Here is a 17,196-nt window from a genome sequence, read left to right as displayed (position 1 = left end):
CATTACAGGTCATCTAACACTTTCAGCAGCTATTCAAATTTGTGATGTCACTAAATGAGTGGAAGTTACAAACAGTCCTCAAAGTTATGGCTGCTACAATGTCCCTGCAGTCACACGATCATACTCCGAGTCCTCAACAACCAGCCTGAGTTTCCCATTATTGCAATTTGCGACTTTCCTGTCAGCGTTATCAAGTTAGACCCAGACAGGAATCAATGCCAGATAAGCTAATTCTAGTTTATTGTTAAGGTACATTAACATTAACAGAACCTTGCAAGTGTGAAAGAACAATTTTCCTGCCTTTATAGCCTTAGGGTGGGTCCCTCCTGAGTCCCTTCCTCCACTCACTGTGGAGTTGTGGGCTATGCTCCCTCTTATTTGACCATTCTCTAGGCAGAATTTCTTCACCTGGTCTCCCAACGTCATTTTCATATATTACATTTCCCTGCTGAGTTATTGTTTGTTTAACAAGCTATAATTGGCTTGGTTCCCACAAAATTCTAGGCATGAAGCCTGCTTTACAAACTGTGATGGCTAGATTCATATAATGCAATAAGAAAAACCAAGGAAACAATGTCATCGTCTGTGTCACTTCATGAACCCAATTATTCTCAATATTTCGCTGACTTTTTTTCCCCTCAGGGGTTATATGGTGATGGGAGATTCTTTTAATACTTCTCTCTTCAAGCAAACCTTCCAGAGAGTGTTTAACAAAAATCTCAGTGGAGAATTCCGAATGGCTTTTGGAGCAACTCTAGAAGTGAAAGTAAGTGTGATAGGTACTGCCTATAATTGAATGTTTTCCTAGCCAAAAGAATTGCTAATCTGCATTGCTTACAGTAACTTTTGATTTCAGAGAGACCTTCCATTCTTTACTTACTCTCTCATGATGGAAAAGAATAGTTTCTGTGCAGCAATAGGAAGCTAACATTGTTGAATTATCTCAATATTTTATAATCTCTATGTTATTTGAAACTCAAGTTCTAAATGAAGGGTCTTGGAAGGAAAGGTTTGTCGTGCTAAGGTATCATCAAGAGATCAGTTAGGTCAGCGGTTCTCAACCTATGGGTCATGACCCCATTTGGGGTTGATCGACCATTTCACGGGGGTCGCCAAGCAAGGCTGTCCGCCATTTTTTTGTCTGCCATTTTTTTCCCTTTTCCGGCGGGTGCCTTACCTCCCTTGGGCTGGGCCAGCTGGTGGTCGGCCTGCTCCGTCTCTGCCGCTTGCCAGCTACGCCTCGGCCGGCGCAAGGGGCGGAACCACGCATGCGCGGCGCTCTCGGGCAGGGAAAGTCCTCGACCTACGACCGGTTGGGTAGTCCTCGACTTACGACCGGTTTAGTCCTCGACTTACAACCGGTTGGGGGTCACGGCATTAAAAAGGTTGAGAACCACTGAGTTAGGTAGTTATTATTGCTTGAGTTTAATTTGGAACTTTTTTTTTATTATAGACTTGTAGAGAACTGAAGATAGCTGGAGCTATTGGACCATGTGTATCCTTAAATGCCAAAGGGCCAAGTGTTTCCGAAAATGTAAGTTTTTTTTCATGATGGGTAAAAAGCACAGGTAGTTCTCGACTTGTAATCGGTGCTTAATGGCCGTTTGAAGTTATGGTGGACATCCCCCCAAAATATACTTATGACCTGATTGTGAAATTAGGCCATTGCCGTGTCCTCACATTCATTCACCCTTATGACCAATCACAGAGATGCTGCAGCTCCTCTCTCCCCCCTCGTGCTTACAAGCATTTCCCTCCACCAGTGGCTCCCTGCTGGCCTTAAGGCTGATTCTCACCCCACCTTATCCCACACATTTCTCCTTACTTAGAGGTGAGCTCCAAAGCTTTCCATAGTGCTGGAATGGGTTGCTCAGCTACATGGTGCAATTCTGGAATCACCCCACATGGGCAGGGGACAAACCACTCCATTTTGCTGTCTTCACACAGGTTGTGCAGTGTTGCGGAAGTGGCTGCCCTTTTGCCCCCACCTGCTTATGGTTGGGGACAAAATGGTGGCCACAAGCCAAACCACTCTATTTTGCTGTCTTACTGAGGTTGCACAGCACTCCAGAAAGCTTCTGTAACACTGTGCAAACTGCATTAAGGTATCTCAAGGACTATCTGTACACAAATTTGATATGCATATATTGGTTACCCAGATCAGAGGCGGATAATTAACAATGGCCAATTAACAGCCGATGCCTTCAAAATTATTGAACTGAAATTTAGTGCTATTTTTTAAAAAAACAGAACAAAACAACAAAAAGAATTTTAAAAAATCACGCACACTTCTTTCTTGGATGTAAACATTCTTTAAACAAAGAATCTCTGAATGGCAAAAAACCGTTTCTTACTCTTGATTTAGAATACGTGAGAATTTGTTATGCTGTTGAGAAGGGACTGATTTTTGGAAAAAGACTAAGACAAGAGTATGCAAAGAGCAAAAGAAATCATGGTTAAAAGGAATAATTTTTGGTTTTTGTAATGTACTTATGGGGGCTGCAGAAATATGAAAAGCTTTTGTGTGGGTAGGGCTGACAGAAGAGGAGAAGAAAAGATGGGAAATAGCTGTGCAGGAAAAAAGTAGTGGAAAAACATTTTCTGGAAAATAGATTGCTTTAGGTGATAGTGAGAGAACATGCTAGAAATGCTATTGTTTTGTGACAAAGAATAATACTTAATTGTAGCAAATTCTTTACCTTTGGCAGAAATGTTGTTTAGGAGTAAGCCCTCTTAAGAATACAAAACAACCCACTATTTTAGGTTTTTCACATTTACTTATTGGCATAAACAAGGCTTTATTATTTGTAGTTTAATGTACAGATAGTCCTCGACTTATGACCACAACTGAGCCCAAAATTTCCACTGGTAAGCAAGACAATTATTAAGTGAATTTTGCTCCACAGTTAAATGAATCACTGCAGTTGTTATGTTAGTAAAACTGTTATTATGTTTCCCTGAAAATAAGACCCAGTCTTATTTTTTTTTTTTCCTCCAAAAGAGGCACCAGTTCTTATTTTCGAGGGGTGTCTTTTCCACGGTCTCACCTCATGGCAGTGGCGGCACCGACAGCCCCGCCCAGCCAGCCCACTTCTTCTGTGGCCGCTTGCTGCTGCTCGCGCAGGTCACTCCATTTCACCGTCAGAGCCCTTCTGGAAATGCCCCTGCAGCTGAGAATGGAGCTCTGGATTGACGCATGCGGCACCCCCTGGCCTGCATTTCACTGTTAGAGACCTTCCGGAAAGCCTCTGCAGCTAAGGACTGAGCTACGGATTCAATCCATAGCTGCAGAGGCCTTTCCGGAAGGCCTCTGATGGCAAAATGCAGGGTGGTTGCAACACGCGTGGTGACAAGCAGCCGCAGAAGAAGTGGGCCAATGAGGTGAGGCAGGTGTCAATTCATGGGAGGCCTGGCTGCAACAGTAACCAGGTGTGAGGCGTGTGGGGCAGCTCCACACCCTCACCCCCACCCCCACTTGATTTTTAGGTGTGTACCTCGCCCCAAAGCTAGAACGTATTTTAGGGGTAGGGCTTATATTAGGCCTGCCCCCCAAAGTCAAGGTAGAGCTTATTTTTGAGGTAGGATTTACTTTTGGGGAAACAGAGTATTAAGTGAATCTGGCTTCCCCATTGACTTTGCTTCTCAGAAGGTCACAAAAAGGTGATCACATGACCACGGGACACTGCAACTGTCATACATATGAGTCAGTTGTCAAGCATCTGAATTTTCAGCATGTGACCATGGAGATGCTGCAGTGGTCGTACATGTGAAAAATGGTCATAAATCACTTTTTCCAGTGCTGTTGTAACTTTGAATGGTCACTAAATGAACGGTTGTAAGTTGAGGACTACCTGTACTTAGTTTTCCTTTTTATAGGTTTACATTTATTAAACACTTACATCCTGAGGTTTTTTTCTTTTTTCTTTTTTTTAATTTCCACTGTCCTTGTCCATTTTAAATGTGAATTTTAATATATTACAAAATAATGCAGTTTTCATCTCCAGATTCTTTCTATGTGGTTAGGTGATTGACTCACATTACATATTCCTAACTGATACTTTAAGATGTTTAGAGAATTGTACCTCTTAATATGCAGTTTATATATAGGAATTATGGAGGTTTTTTTGTTGGAACACAAATAAATATGTATTAGCATCAATGAACAGGGAGAGGAGTATAGATTGATTACTATTCCCTCTGTAGCTGTGAGCTAATAATTATATATTTCACTGTATCTTTAAATGTACACACAAGTTCTTTATCACGGATATGTCAGTAATATGTGTTGTAAAGTCTAAATAATATGTAGAAGCTATAGTGTGTGTATGTATATGTGTATATGTATGTGTGGGTATATATCTACAGTATATATCTCTACATCTATCTATCCAGCCAGCCAGCCATCAGCATGGCATGACATGACATATGACTTAAGATTTTAGAATAAAACCTGAATTTTGAATTGTTTCACAGGAGCTTGGGATAGGTGGCACATACCAATGGAAAATTTGTGGTCTTGACCCCACCATGACTCTTGCCATTTACCTTGAAGTAGTAAATCAGGTGAGCCTAGTTTTTTTGTTTTTTTTAAAAAATATCTTTGTAATATTGTATATAGTGCAGAATCCATTGATGGGAAGACCAAGGAGACAGTATGTGCAAAAAAACTGCTGTTATTCCCTCAGCCTTATTGCTGAAACTTTGATGCCATTAAGATCAATAGATGTTTAGATAAATTAGAGAAGTCTTTTGTGTGAAATATGTAAAATATTTTTAAAAGAATCTGGGTATACCAAGAAGAGACAGTATTGAGCTATAATGCAGGTAGGAAACACTAGTATTATCTGTTCGAAGATCTAGATCCCAAGTTCCTCTGCTTGAGATTAATGAAGATTTTATTAAAATTAAGAGCAGTTAATGCTGGGAAGGAAAATCTGCAGTAAGCTCAATTTGTCATCTTAAGGAAGACTCAAACCTATCTAAAATGGCATGCTCACATTCTTGTTCTCCCCCCCCCCCTTTTAAATAGCAGAATCATTTAAAATTCTGGGTGGTCTTTTCAGGAACGTCAATAGGAGTTCTAGGCCCATTTACTAAGAGTTAAAAGTAAACTGCTTTATGTTTAGTAAACCTTACTTGAAGGCAGAAATTGCTTATTGCACTTTCAGTCTAGTTCTAATTACTTTTGGACCTATATGTTAGTATTTGTATTCTCTGTACCTCCAAGAAGCCAGTGTGTTAGTTGTAAATGAGTATATTATACTGCTTGTACTTCATTTTTAATCCTATATGACGATGTCAACCTGTCTTTAAAATGTAAGGTGTATCTTAGACAACTTTTATCTCATTGACTTTCAGCACAGCACTCCAATACCTCAGGGTGGAAGAGGAGCTATCCAGTTTGTTACGCATTATCAGCATTCCAGTACACAGAGGCGCATTCGTGTGACTACTGTTGCTAGAAAGTGAGAATAATTTATGAAAATTAGGTTTGGTTCGGTTGGCTGTATTTCTTGCTATTGCATAAACTGTAGTGCTTGAGCCACATTAATAGCATACTCAGCATTGTGACTGGAGGGATGAGCTGCTGATTGTCCCACAGATGATTAGGTCAAACACCTGGTTTCTCTGTTGTCAAGCTGGCCTTTCCAGCCACCTTTGTGGCAGCCTTCTATAGTCTTCCTTCTAAATATTAAAAAATGAAGGAAAAAAAATACAGCAATCCAATTGGGAATCAGAACCCTAACATTTGAGGTGAAGGTCCCCAGTCCCTTCATGATCTTGATTAATCTGCCCTTCATGGGAGATGAAAGAAATATGCCTAACTATCAAGTGATGGTTGCTGATAGTCAGCTAACCAGAGATTTGGATTTGAATGATTTGCTCAGCCATGGTTTAAGATTAAACTAATTTATGATTAGAAATTGTGATTAAGGGACTCCGCCATGGTATATTGTATAAACCAGAAATAAAATAGTTTATGAATCTGATGTGGACCATCAGTTCATTTTTGTGGCTGATATAAAAATGATATAGAGCAGGGGTGTCAAACTGCCAGCCCGTGGGCTGGATGCATCACGCCAAAACTGCGCCCACCCCATTACCGGCAGTGGGAAAAAAGTCACGATACGTCGCAACACGTCACGTGACGTCACGAATTTGACACCCGTGGTATAGAATGAACATAAGCTTCTGTAAATTATTGGTATTTATGGCATTTAATAATCTAAATTTCACTAATTCTTCATAAACTAGTTGGGCAGATGCACAGAGTCAGTTGCAGCACATTGAAGCTGCATTTGACCAAGAAGCAGCTGCTGTCCTGATGGCTCGATTGGGTGTCTACAGAGCTGAATCAGAGGAAGGGCCTGATGTCTTGCGATGGCTGGATAGGCAACTAATTAGACTTGTGAGTATGATCAATTGTAAGCTTATAAATTTTAGAATCAAATTGATGATTGCTTGATCAGGCATATTCTCCTCACCATGCTGCATTCCAGAAGCTTTGATCCTTGTCTTCAAAATTCCAAATGAAAATGCTGATTAGTATGTTTTCAAATTGCTTTTCAGAAAATAATTGGTTCAATACATACACATTCATTTTGTGACATTTAGCTAGTTCAAAAAGAAATAAGCTTGGACGCTATTCATTTTATGTGGCTATATTGTACTACTGAGATGCATTAGACAGCCCATGTCCCATTAGGTCATTGTTTCAGAGATACTTCCTTATCTAAACAGGGAAATAGAATGACCAAGGGCAGGCAAAAAAAGCAGTGGGAGCAGGAGCAACTTCCTGCTTCCTGCTGGCTTCCCCTTTGAGTTTTCTTGTGGGAATTTGGGAGAGAGCCTCCTAAATCTTTTTGTCTTGGCAGGCAGGCAGGCAAGTGGCTGCTACTGGATGAGGGAGGGAGGGAGAGAAGGATGTAAGACAGGCTGGGAAACTGTCACAACTTACCCAAATTTCATTCCCTTGGCAGTCACGGGTCTCTGATTTTGGACACATTTTGTAAGTTAGCTCAGTTGAGGTACCTTGGCTGAAAATTGTTGCCCTCTTATGTATTATGTTTTGCCCAATTAAATGTCATGACAATGAGAGCTTAATACTATATGGATATTCAACTTAGCTATTAATGGCTAAAATGCAAAATATTAATTAAAACTAAAACTAATAATTAAAAACTTGGTGAAAAAGATTTTGGCTGTTCTTCTAAAAGTATAGGGAATGGGCGCCGAATGCTGCTCTTAAGAAAGTATAGTTGTTAGACTAGAAATGATCCTGGAGGGGGCCTTCTTCCTTTTGCCTATGAAAAATAACTCTGAAAACAGGGCCATGTTCAGAATGGCCTCTCATTTAAATCTTAGTGTCCAGTTTGGTCTAGTGGTTAAGACACTAGGATAGAAAACAAGTGTAGGAATGGACCAGGCTGAGCCCGAGGGCAGGGACAAGAACAACATCAGAATGGAATCCCTTTCCTGGCTCCTGGTTTCTTGCTCCTGACAGTGGGAGATTGTGAGTTCAAATCATCCCGTAATCATGGAAAGCAGCTGGGTAACTGTGGGCCAGTCACTGTCTCTCAGGCCAACTCTCACAGGATTGTTGTGGGGAAAATAGGAAGAGGAAGGAGTATTTGAGATATTCACCGCCTTATTTGTAAATAAAAATAAAAATAAAATAAATAGTAAAATAATAAGATCTTCAGATAATTAAACCAATTATAAACATCATGCAATACCAGCAACACACTCTTAAGTAGGAGCCTACCCTGTACCATCTGAAATTTCTGGCCACTTTCACAAAGAGCATGTTGCAGTAGTCAGAGCAAGATGCAATCAAAGCCTGAATTAAATGTTGACTGGCTTAAGTATAGTTACAGCTTGGATGCTAAACATAATTTCCCAAATATGATATGCCATAACAGTTACCTAGGAAGCCAATGGCATATTAGCATTATGTAATACTACTCTAATTATGGACCTACTGTTTCAGGAAGAGGTCAAATGTTTCTGGTGGAAGCTAAAATTCAATCCTCAAATTAAGGTTTGGTTTTTTTTTAACCAGTGGCACATCTGTCTTAGTATTCAAAGATACTGATTGCATCCATGAAATTAGATGGCAAGGAATTATGGAATTAAATCCTAACAGGCTACTAACCATGCTCTCACTCCCAACGGTCCCTCCCAGCAGTTCATGGAATTGTTGACCTACACAGGGGCAAGATGACACAAAATTATAAGTGTAGTGTTCAATCCTGAGCCTGTTTTAAGCCAAAATATGATTGTTCAAAGCTGACTACTATATTTAATCCCAATTAATTACATATAAATTTACCAGATACCATCAAATGCTTGACAAAGTCTACATTAGGCTTTTATAGTCTATCATGATGTTTATGATATTGTGCATCTGATGTCCTGAGAAGCAATTTTCTCCTAATTATTTTGAGACACTATCCTTTTATAAAATATAATTTTGGTTATTAGGCATATTAGAAACACAGGAAATGAAGTGACAAATTTTATTTTCTTCTGTATTATAAACAATATTTTTGAAAAAAATAATAAATTTACTCCAGGTGATGTGTTCCTTTGTAAGATTTGTATTGTCTTCAAGGGATTATTGAAATGTGCATATTTCTCCAACAGTGTCAGAAGTTTGGACAATACAGCAAAGATGATCCAAATTCTTTTAGGCTGTCCGATTCATTCTCCTTGTATCCCCAGGTAAGATGATCTGTCTCAAAAACGTTAAAGAAATAAAACAATTCATAAGAAGTTGCAGTTAGCCTCCAAGATATTTCTATGGTTATGAGAAGACTGTATTGAATAGTAAAATGTTTTATGTTTAATATATGCCTTTTCTTTTTTGTATTTGTGTCTCAAAATAATTCAGACAAGCAAAGAGACAGGAAATGAAGATTAAAGCATATATTTTAATTATACTCATTATGACTTCTGTTTTTTCTGTTTCATTTAGTTCATGTTCCACTTGCGACGATCTCCATTCCTTCAAGTATTCAATAACAGTCCAGATGAATCTTCTTATTACCGCCATCACTTTGCCAGGCAGGATTTGACCCAGTCTCTTATTATGATTCAGCCAATACTTTATTCTTACTCATTCTATGGACCACCTGAGGTGATTCTCCTTCTATGTTTGCTTAATTGAAAATAGTGATTTAAAAAAGTTTAATAAAATTGATGTATGTTCAAAATAGGATGTAGCATTTTTAATATTAGCAGATAAATAAATATTTCAAATTTACAGTCTTCAAAGAAGAATATTTTTTTTAAAAAAAATATATATTTTATTGATTTTTAACATAATCACCTTGATATTTGGTAAACAGCGTGTTGTCTGGGTTAGTATTTAAAAAACAATCAATAACAATTAATTTCTATAATTCTATAGTCCATATAATGACTTTGCTTGATTTTCTCTTCTTCCAATAATATTCTCTTTGGCAACCTTAAATTAATACAGTTCTTATTATTTGAATAAATGACAAATATAAACATTTTTCTCATGTTTCTGCAAATAATAACCACATCAATATTAAGCTTATTTTCTAATTGATCATCTTGATTGTCTCTTCATAGATCCTGTTTACAGAATTCTTATTTAAATTTGTTTTCCCCACAATATTGAAAACATTCTTATTGGTTAAGATTTTCTTAAAATTAGCCTCATTTAAGTATTTAAGTCTTTTTTTCTCATAGAAGCCATCTCAACACTTTTACATTTCTCATATCTTAAAAAAAAGAAAGAGAAAACAAAAAACCAAAACATTTATTTTATATAAACCATCCCAACATTTTTATATTTCTCATGTCAAAGAACAAAACACAAAGGAAAAAAGAAAGAAACAATACTATGTTACTTGAGGGGTTCATCCCTCTTAAACTAATCTTCATTTATATCCAAAATCTTTCTATTTCTTTAACCATATTCAAACAGATGTGTAATTTTTAAATATTCCCTCTGGTAAATCCCATCATCTAATTTCTTAATTCTCACTTTAGCCTTTTTTTTGCCAAACATCTTTCCTGATCAATATGCTTTGCTGAATCAAAGAATCTTTCCATAATCTTAAAAATGTTGTTGCAGGTACAAAAGGCAAAACAGGTAAGATGTTTTTATAGGAAGGTTTCGCCCCTTCATATTCATTGAGAATTTTTTCCTTTCTTTCTTTCTTGATTTTATTTATCAGTTTTTGTCTCTAAAGTTCTCGTAGTTCTCCTGGCAGAATCCATTTTGTCAAATATTTTTTCTTGTCCTCAAACTTATTTTTGTAATCTTAGAGTATAGGTTACCTTTTCCATGTCCTGTATTTCCTGTAAGATTTTTTCCATCTGGGTTAAGTCATACTTTCTTCTATTGTTAAATTCCATCTTGAAATCTCTCTCCTCTATCTCGTATTCAGTTGTCTATTTTTTCTGCTCATTCTCTTGTTTTTATTTTCTGAGAATTTTTGTGTTGTAAAATTAAATTGGAGATGTGTTAATTTATATTTTCAAAGTTATTTTTAATTTCTTCAAAGTTTTGATTTGAGATCATTGTTGTTTGGATTATTGCAGCATAACATAGATCTCCTTCTGGAAAGTATTTGTTTTTTCTTGGTATATTTTTTCTGCAGATCTCTGGTTTTCCATGATAGCTAAAAATCAGGCTTTTCCTTTTTCTGCAGACAGCTTTAGAGTCACAGTTGAGTTGGTATTTGTAATCCAGAAAGGTCAATTCTTTTTTTTAGAGTTTATAATTCTCATTTTGTAGATAGCCCAAAATGTTTTCTTTCTTTTTTGTGACAGCTGTTCTCTGTTATTAAGACATTGAAGGTCACCAAAAACAAGTTATCTTTTCCTGGGCTTTGCCAGTCCCTGTAATAAATCAACTGCTGTTATATATTTTCATCCACCACTAGGTGTCAGCACCAGTCAGTAATAGACAATTGTTTACTTCTATTTTCATCATTTAAAAGGAAAATCTTAACAGATTCCACCAATTTCAAACTTATCCAAATTAAGTCTTATATTCATTTCATTTCAGTATATTTCTGTTCCCCCTGAAAAGTGTAGTTTGCCGCTTCCATCTGTAGGAGGGTGGGACAAAGATTCTCCCCACTCTCACTTTCGGAGACTTTTTGCTTCTTGGAGTTTTTCTCCCCCCCCCCCCCCCCCGGAAATCAATTTTGAAGTAGAAGAGAGAAAATCACTGTTCTTACCCAGTTCCAAACACGTTGTTTACAGTCAGCTTAAAGTAGTGCTTTTGGGTTTTAGGCTGCTCGTAGCTTGGGCTAGACTCTGAGGTTAAGCTAGCCTTTCTCCTGCTGGTTTCTTTATGGCTTTTCCCAAACCGATCGGATCAACTGCTGTCTCTCCGCAATCGGTGGGACTTCCTTCCTTCTTTGTTGCCTCTATGGGGAACCTCAGGCCCATTTAGGGCCCCCTAGCAGGCAGAAATTGACCCGAAGGATGCAGAGCCTTGTGATCTCTTGACTGCTGCGCTACTGCACAAAACCAGAAGCCAAGAATAGAAATTTTAGGGGCGCATCTTTTCAAATTCTGCAATCAAAAATGAAGTTTGGTTAAAATTGTGTTATATTTACCTTCTTATTTGTAAGATTATGCTTTCCCCTTTTGTGTCTTGCAGCCTGTGCTATTGGATAGCAGCAGCATTCTTGCTGATAGGATTCTGCTGATGGATACTTTTTTCCAGATTGTTATCTATCTTGGTGAGGTAAATAAGAAATTAATTCTTATTAATTTAAATGAAAGACAAGGAAATTATATGTTTGGTTTTTAGACCAGCTATTGCTGAAGTCTCTAGGTGATGCATAAAACAGAAAATATATCAGAAACTAAACTATATAAAATTATACAATCTTGTGTTAAAATAGAATAATTTATTGGCAAAAATTTAAATTTGTAAAATAAGCAATTAAGTATTGTAGGTTAATTGTTAGAGTTTCTAAAGCCTCCTTAAAAAGTCAGTGAGTTTCTTCCATCGAAACTTTGCAATTATAGCAAATGGCAGCCAGCCTCTGACCACCATTAGAAATGAGCCTTTCCAGGTAACCAAAATCGGGGAGAGGAGTCTTGCATAGCAAGGCAGTCTCTCAGATATCTCAGGTACACTGCTTTTTTTTTAAACCCCTTATCTGAACTGAGAGTATACAAGCCATATACTTACTAAAAAAACCCAACACAGACTATGATCTTAAGGAGAAGAATCTGCTGTTATGTTCACACTGACAAAGTCTTAATGACTTTTTATTATACGTGTAGATTACTAATCAGCAATTTGAGGAGACTGTATCAAATACTGATGGCAACCGCAAGTGGATTGGAACCATAACAAGCTCCTTTTCCTTCCAAAGGCCTTTCTTTGCCTTCATTTTGTACACAAGGCAAAGCACAATTGGCTTAGAACCAAATTAGCACAAGTGTTGGTGGTTAAATAAAAGTGGTAATTAGAACAAGATTCATAATATTGATAGTTTTTTTTTTAATATTCTCAGGCAAGCTATTTTCACCAAACAGTTGCCTGGCATTATTTGCTTGGTTTCATTGATTTTTTTTCTAAAACGTAAAATAAATCATATATAAGGATTTTGTGCATGATATGAATCAGGCAGTAAAAAGAGAAATATTTATGAAAGTTCCTTAATTAATTCCTCTCTTAACATTGTTTTCCACAAGACTATTGCCCAGTGGCGTAAGGCTGGTTATCAAGATATTCCAGAATATGAAAACTTCAAGCATTTACTGCAGGCTCCTCTGGATGATGCTCAAGAAATCTTGCAGACAAGATTCCCAATGCCACGCTATGTTAACACAGAACATGGAAGCAGCCAGGTAAGGAAGACTTACAGAATTCAAAGTGCATTAATAAAGGTGCCATGGCAATATTTATAGTTAATATTGGTTTTAATATATTCTTAATATATCAGTCTTGAACCTTTGGAGAGATTTCACCTCATCCAGCACAAGTTGACTCTGAGGATAATGTCAGGTGAGAACCAGTGTGGTATAATGGTTAAGAGGATGTACTGGCACCAGGGACAGCTAGATTCTAGACTATCCTCAGCTAAAGAAACTCATGGGATAACTTTGAGCTAGTCATTATCTCAGCCCAATCTATTTTGCAAGATTATTAGGAAAACACAACTAATACTAATTCTTCATCAATCTTTCCCTGAAAGAAGAAGGATTTTTTTCTTCCTAGGGTTATTGAGCTGCTTCAGACTTTGGCCTGTCTTGTTCTTGGCAATGTCCTGCTTGGAAAGGACCAAGAGGAATTAAAATGTTCTTGTGCTACAGTTACAAGCCTAGAAATGTATGCCCATTGTCCAGCACTCAGGCTTGGTTAAATATTTTTCATATTGAAAAACTCATATTTTTGCAATATCTGTTACTATTAGGCCTTATACTGGCTTAGCTGAAAATCCAGTTCTCCAGAAATTAATCCATTATTCAGGAACTGGCTTACTGGGCAGAAGGCTCAAAGAATAACATAGCTAGTTTTTTTTATTGCAGTCAAAGGCACTGAAGTTATATATGCAGCGTATCTGTCTACTGTGGTACATAATGGTTAAATGTATACATATTCTCCAAAGCACCTGAAGACAGGACAAGAAGCAATGGATGGAAACTAATCAAGGAGAGAAGCCACCTAGAACTAAGGCGGAAATTTCCTGCCAGAACAATTAATCAGTGTAACAACTTGCATCCAGAAGTTGTGAATGCTCCAACACTGGAAGTTTTTAAGAAGAGATTGGAAATGGCTTCCTGCCTGAGCAGAGGGTTAGACTAAAAAACTTCCAAGGTCCCTTCCAACTCTGTTATTCTGTTCTGGTCTCCAGAGTTTAAATACTAGGCTTTTTCCTACCACCTTTCTGAATAAACCAAAACTTGGCCACTTTTTTGGTCTTGAGGGGCAATTGTTGTTTGCTGGCAGAATTCAGGTAGTCCTCACATTATGCTAGCAATTGGGACTGGAAATTCCATTACTAACCATTGCAGTTGTAAAGCATGTTTCACATGATTTCAGTGCTTAGTCATAGCAGTCCCAGTTGCTTTCATAACCCCAAGACTATATAGGTCATTAAGTGAGGATCTCGTGACTAAGAAGTAGGAAGAAGTGGGAATCTCAGGCAAGCAGATCTGTGGATGAGAGCTAGGGTGGGCAAGTGCCACGAGGAGTGCCATGAGCAGGCACTACAGAGTATACTGATACCTTAGATGAGTAGGTGGATAAAAAAGCAGCAGAAGCCATTATAACTTTGTGGGTTTGCTGAATGAATGGTCATAACCGCAGGACTACCTATAGTGCTGTCTAACCTGGAAGCTACTGATAATGGCTTGCATCTGTTTATAACAGAAACTATTCTTTAAGCACTCATTATTTCAAAATATGAATTTGCTTCTTGTTTTCTTTCTTCTACTTTCTTTCTTTTCCAAATAATCCTATTTAATTTATTCTGAGATGTATTAAAAGGAAATATGCAAGTAATGGCAAATTTATGTGACAAATCTTAATTATATTCCATTTACACTGCTTATTTTGGCTTTGACAGGCACGGTTTCTCCTATCTAAAGTGAATCCTTCTCAGACGCATAATAATCTGTATACATGGGGGGGACAAGTAAGTAATGATGTGTTTGGATCTGTGTCTATTGTGCATGCACTTACAATTTATGACATATATTACGTAAGGAGCAGGAATTTGTCACTTGATTTTGTCCATTTAGCAGGGTTGGGCTATGTTAACTGCAAAATTCCTCTGAGCCTCCAGTGTTTGAAAGATAGACAATAAATTATATGGTTTATGGGCCAAAACTGCATAAACTAGGCTTGGAATATTCATTCATTCATTCATCTATTTAAATCTTAATTTTAAAACTTAGAAATAAATAAAAGTACAATAGGAGTTAACATGGTTATACATTATGTAAATTATGCTCTAGTTTTCCAATTTTCCTATATTTTATGTTGGTTCAAATTTTGTTTCTAAACTATAACTTCTTATTCCAGGAATCTGGTGCTCCAATACTAACAGATGATGTTAGTCTACAAGTATTCATGGATCATCTAAAAAAGCTGGCTGTATCAAGCGCATCCTAATTTTGATACTAAAGTCTTAAAAATCAATAATTGTATTAAATCATGCTGTTGATAGACTACAGTCTACCAAGAAACTAATAACATTCCTTTCATTTTTTTTAAATCAAAGTTTTAATTAGCCCATATAAAAAGGGAAAATTTACATTTTAGATTTAACTTATTGATATACTTGTCTTTATTCTGCAAATTCTTCATTTTCATGTTCTTATACCAAGATTATAATTTGCATTTATACTGTCCTGCATAGTTCATTTTTCTGCTCTTACAACTAAGCAAAATAAAATTTGAAAATAATGTTAATTCTTAGTGTATTATGTTCTCTACCACTGATGAGGACAGGGTGGAAGGTTTACCATTCCTAATTTTCTGGTTTGGATAGATGCAATGAATTAGCATTGCCAGAGTATGAACAGTTTTTTATTACATAAGTAGATATGTAAATTGTACAGGTTGATATAAATGGTTAAATGTATGATAAATTGAGGAATTATCTGAATATTAAAGTAATTTAAGAAGCAAAACAATCTCAGCAGTCACACAAGATTCTGTTTTGTAATAAAATATCCTGAGTAGATATACTACATTCTTCAGCTATGAGAAAAAGAGAAGAAAGCAAAAAACAGTTACACAATTGACAAGATTTAGTGAATACAACCATTCTATAAATCTTGTCAATTGTGTAACTGATTTTTGCTTTCTTCTCTTTTTCTCATAGTTGAAGAATGTAGTATATCTACTCAATATAACATCTCCCTAACTTCTGTTAGATTGTTCAATCTACTTCTAATTATCCCATTTTGATTTAGTTTAGAATTATCAGTAGCCAAGAAAAATGGAAAATGTCAATATTTATCCCAATACCAAAGAAAGGTGATACGAAAGACTGCTCCAATCCACTGAACCATAGCCTTGATACCATAGTGAGTAAAATTATCTTGAAGATAATCTAGCAATGTTTGAATCCAACTGTCAACACAGAACTGCCTGTTGTATAAGCAAGATTTTGGAAAGGAAGAAGAACGTGTGGTCATATTGCCAGTCTGTGCTGGATGATTGAAAAAGCAAAGGAATACCAAAAAGACCTCTACATGAGCTTCATTGACTTCATAAAAGCCTTCGACTGTGTTGGCCATGACAAGCTCTGGAACTGCCTCAAAGAACTGGAAATATCACCACACCACATCCAGGTCATTCAGTCATTGTACTCTGATCAGGCAGCACTTGGAAGAACTGAAATGTCTGGCATGAATAACATCTGGACGAGTAAAGACATCAGCCTTACAGCCAAATGCAGATTATTTATCAAAATAATTTTTCCAATTGCTACTTATGGCTGTGAAACTGACTCTGAAAAAGGGAAGATAGGAGAAGGGTGGATGCCTTTGAACTGTGTGCTGGAGGTGATTATTGTGCATCTCAACTGCAAAAATAACAAAGTCCTAGACTGAACCACACCAAAAAATATCCCTTGAAACCAAGATTGCCAAACCGAGGCTGTCATACTTTGGCCATGTCATGTGAGCTGAGTGATCAGCGGAAAAAGAAGGCCACCCTACTACCTCACTGGTTGGTCACTATAAAGGAGAAGGTCGCCCTAGTACCCCACTGGTTGGACACTAAAGATGATACCAGGATGACCATGGCGGATCTGAAGGAGGCAGGGAGAGACAAGAAGGTCATGGAGAGTGTTGATCCATAGAGTGGCCAAGAGTCAGATAAAGCTGAATGGCTGACGATGATGAGCTTACTCAAATGTTAATTTTAGCTTTTTTTTTTACATTACATAAAATTTAAACTTGTGTACATACGTTGCCTCTTTAACGGTAGGTAATCACTTTCCCTTTGAAAATAGTTGGGTACATTTATTATTATTAGCATTTATTATGGTAAGCAGTAATGTAGGTTGCTTCTTTTCTTCTTGATGTGTGACCCCTGCTGTTACAATTTAGTATTTTCTTTGCACGTGCTATTACAGCTTTATGCCAACAAATATAGCATAGCGTGATATATCTCTTCATAGCAGCTAATGTCTCTTACCTTCAGGGGCAATGGCTAAACAAAGCGTAGTCAAA

The 17,196-nt window shown here is 37.1% G+C and overlaps 1 protein-coding gene across 2 annotated transcripts in view; it reads left to right on the top strand.

Annotated features, from left to right (window-relative positions):
* SEC23B (SEC23 homolog B, coat complex II component) overlaps positions 1 to 15,148 on the top strand; it is a 29,069-nt gene extending 13,921 nt beyond the window's left edge. For both annotated transcript variants that reach the window (XM_015812522.1, XM_015812523.2), the window contains exons 10-20: positions 643 to 766; positions 1,454 to 1,534; positions 4,474 to 4,563; positions 5,359 to 5,465; positions 6,256 to 6,409; positions 8,647 to 8,724; positions 8,978 to 9,139; positions 11,651 to 11,737; positions 12,700 to 12,855; positions 14,577 to 14,645; positions 15,035 to 15,148. In XM_015812522.1, coding sequence (XP_015668008.1) covers positions 643 to 766; positions 1,454 to 1,534; positions 4,474 to 4,563; positions 5,359 to 5,465; positions 6,256 to 6,409; positions 8,647 to 8,724; positions 8,978 to 9,139; positions 11,651 to 11,737; positions 12,700 to 12,855; positions 14,577 to 14,645; positions 15,035 to 15,124 — 1,198 coding nt within the window. In that variant the 3' untranslated portion in view covers positions 15,125 to 15,148. The remainder of the gene's footprint in view (positions 1 to 642; positions 767 to 1,453; positions 1,535 to 4,473; positions 4,564 to 5,358; positions 5,466 to 6,255; positions 6,410 to 8,646; positions 8,725 to 8,977; positions 9,140 to 11,650; positions 11,738 to 12,699; positions 12,856 to 14,576; positions 14,646 to 15,034) is intronic.
* Positions 15,149 to 17,196: the final 2,048 nt, after the last annotated feature.

This window comes from Protobothrops mucrosquamatus, unplaced genomic scaffold (genome assembly GCF_001527695.2).
Source record: "Protobothrops mucrosquamatus isolate PMUCROS unplaced genomic scaffold, P.Mucros_1.0 scaffold94, whole genome shotgun sequence".
Lineage (NCBI taxonomy): Eukaryota > Metazoa > Chordata > Lepidosauria > Squamata > Viperidae > Protobothrops > Protobothrops mucrosquamatus.
The sequence above is the reverse complement of the archived record's forward strand: the minus strand, read 5'-3'. Positions and strand labels throughout refer to the sequence as shown.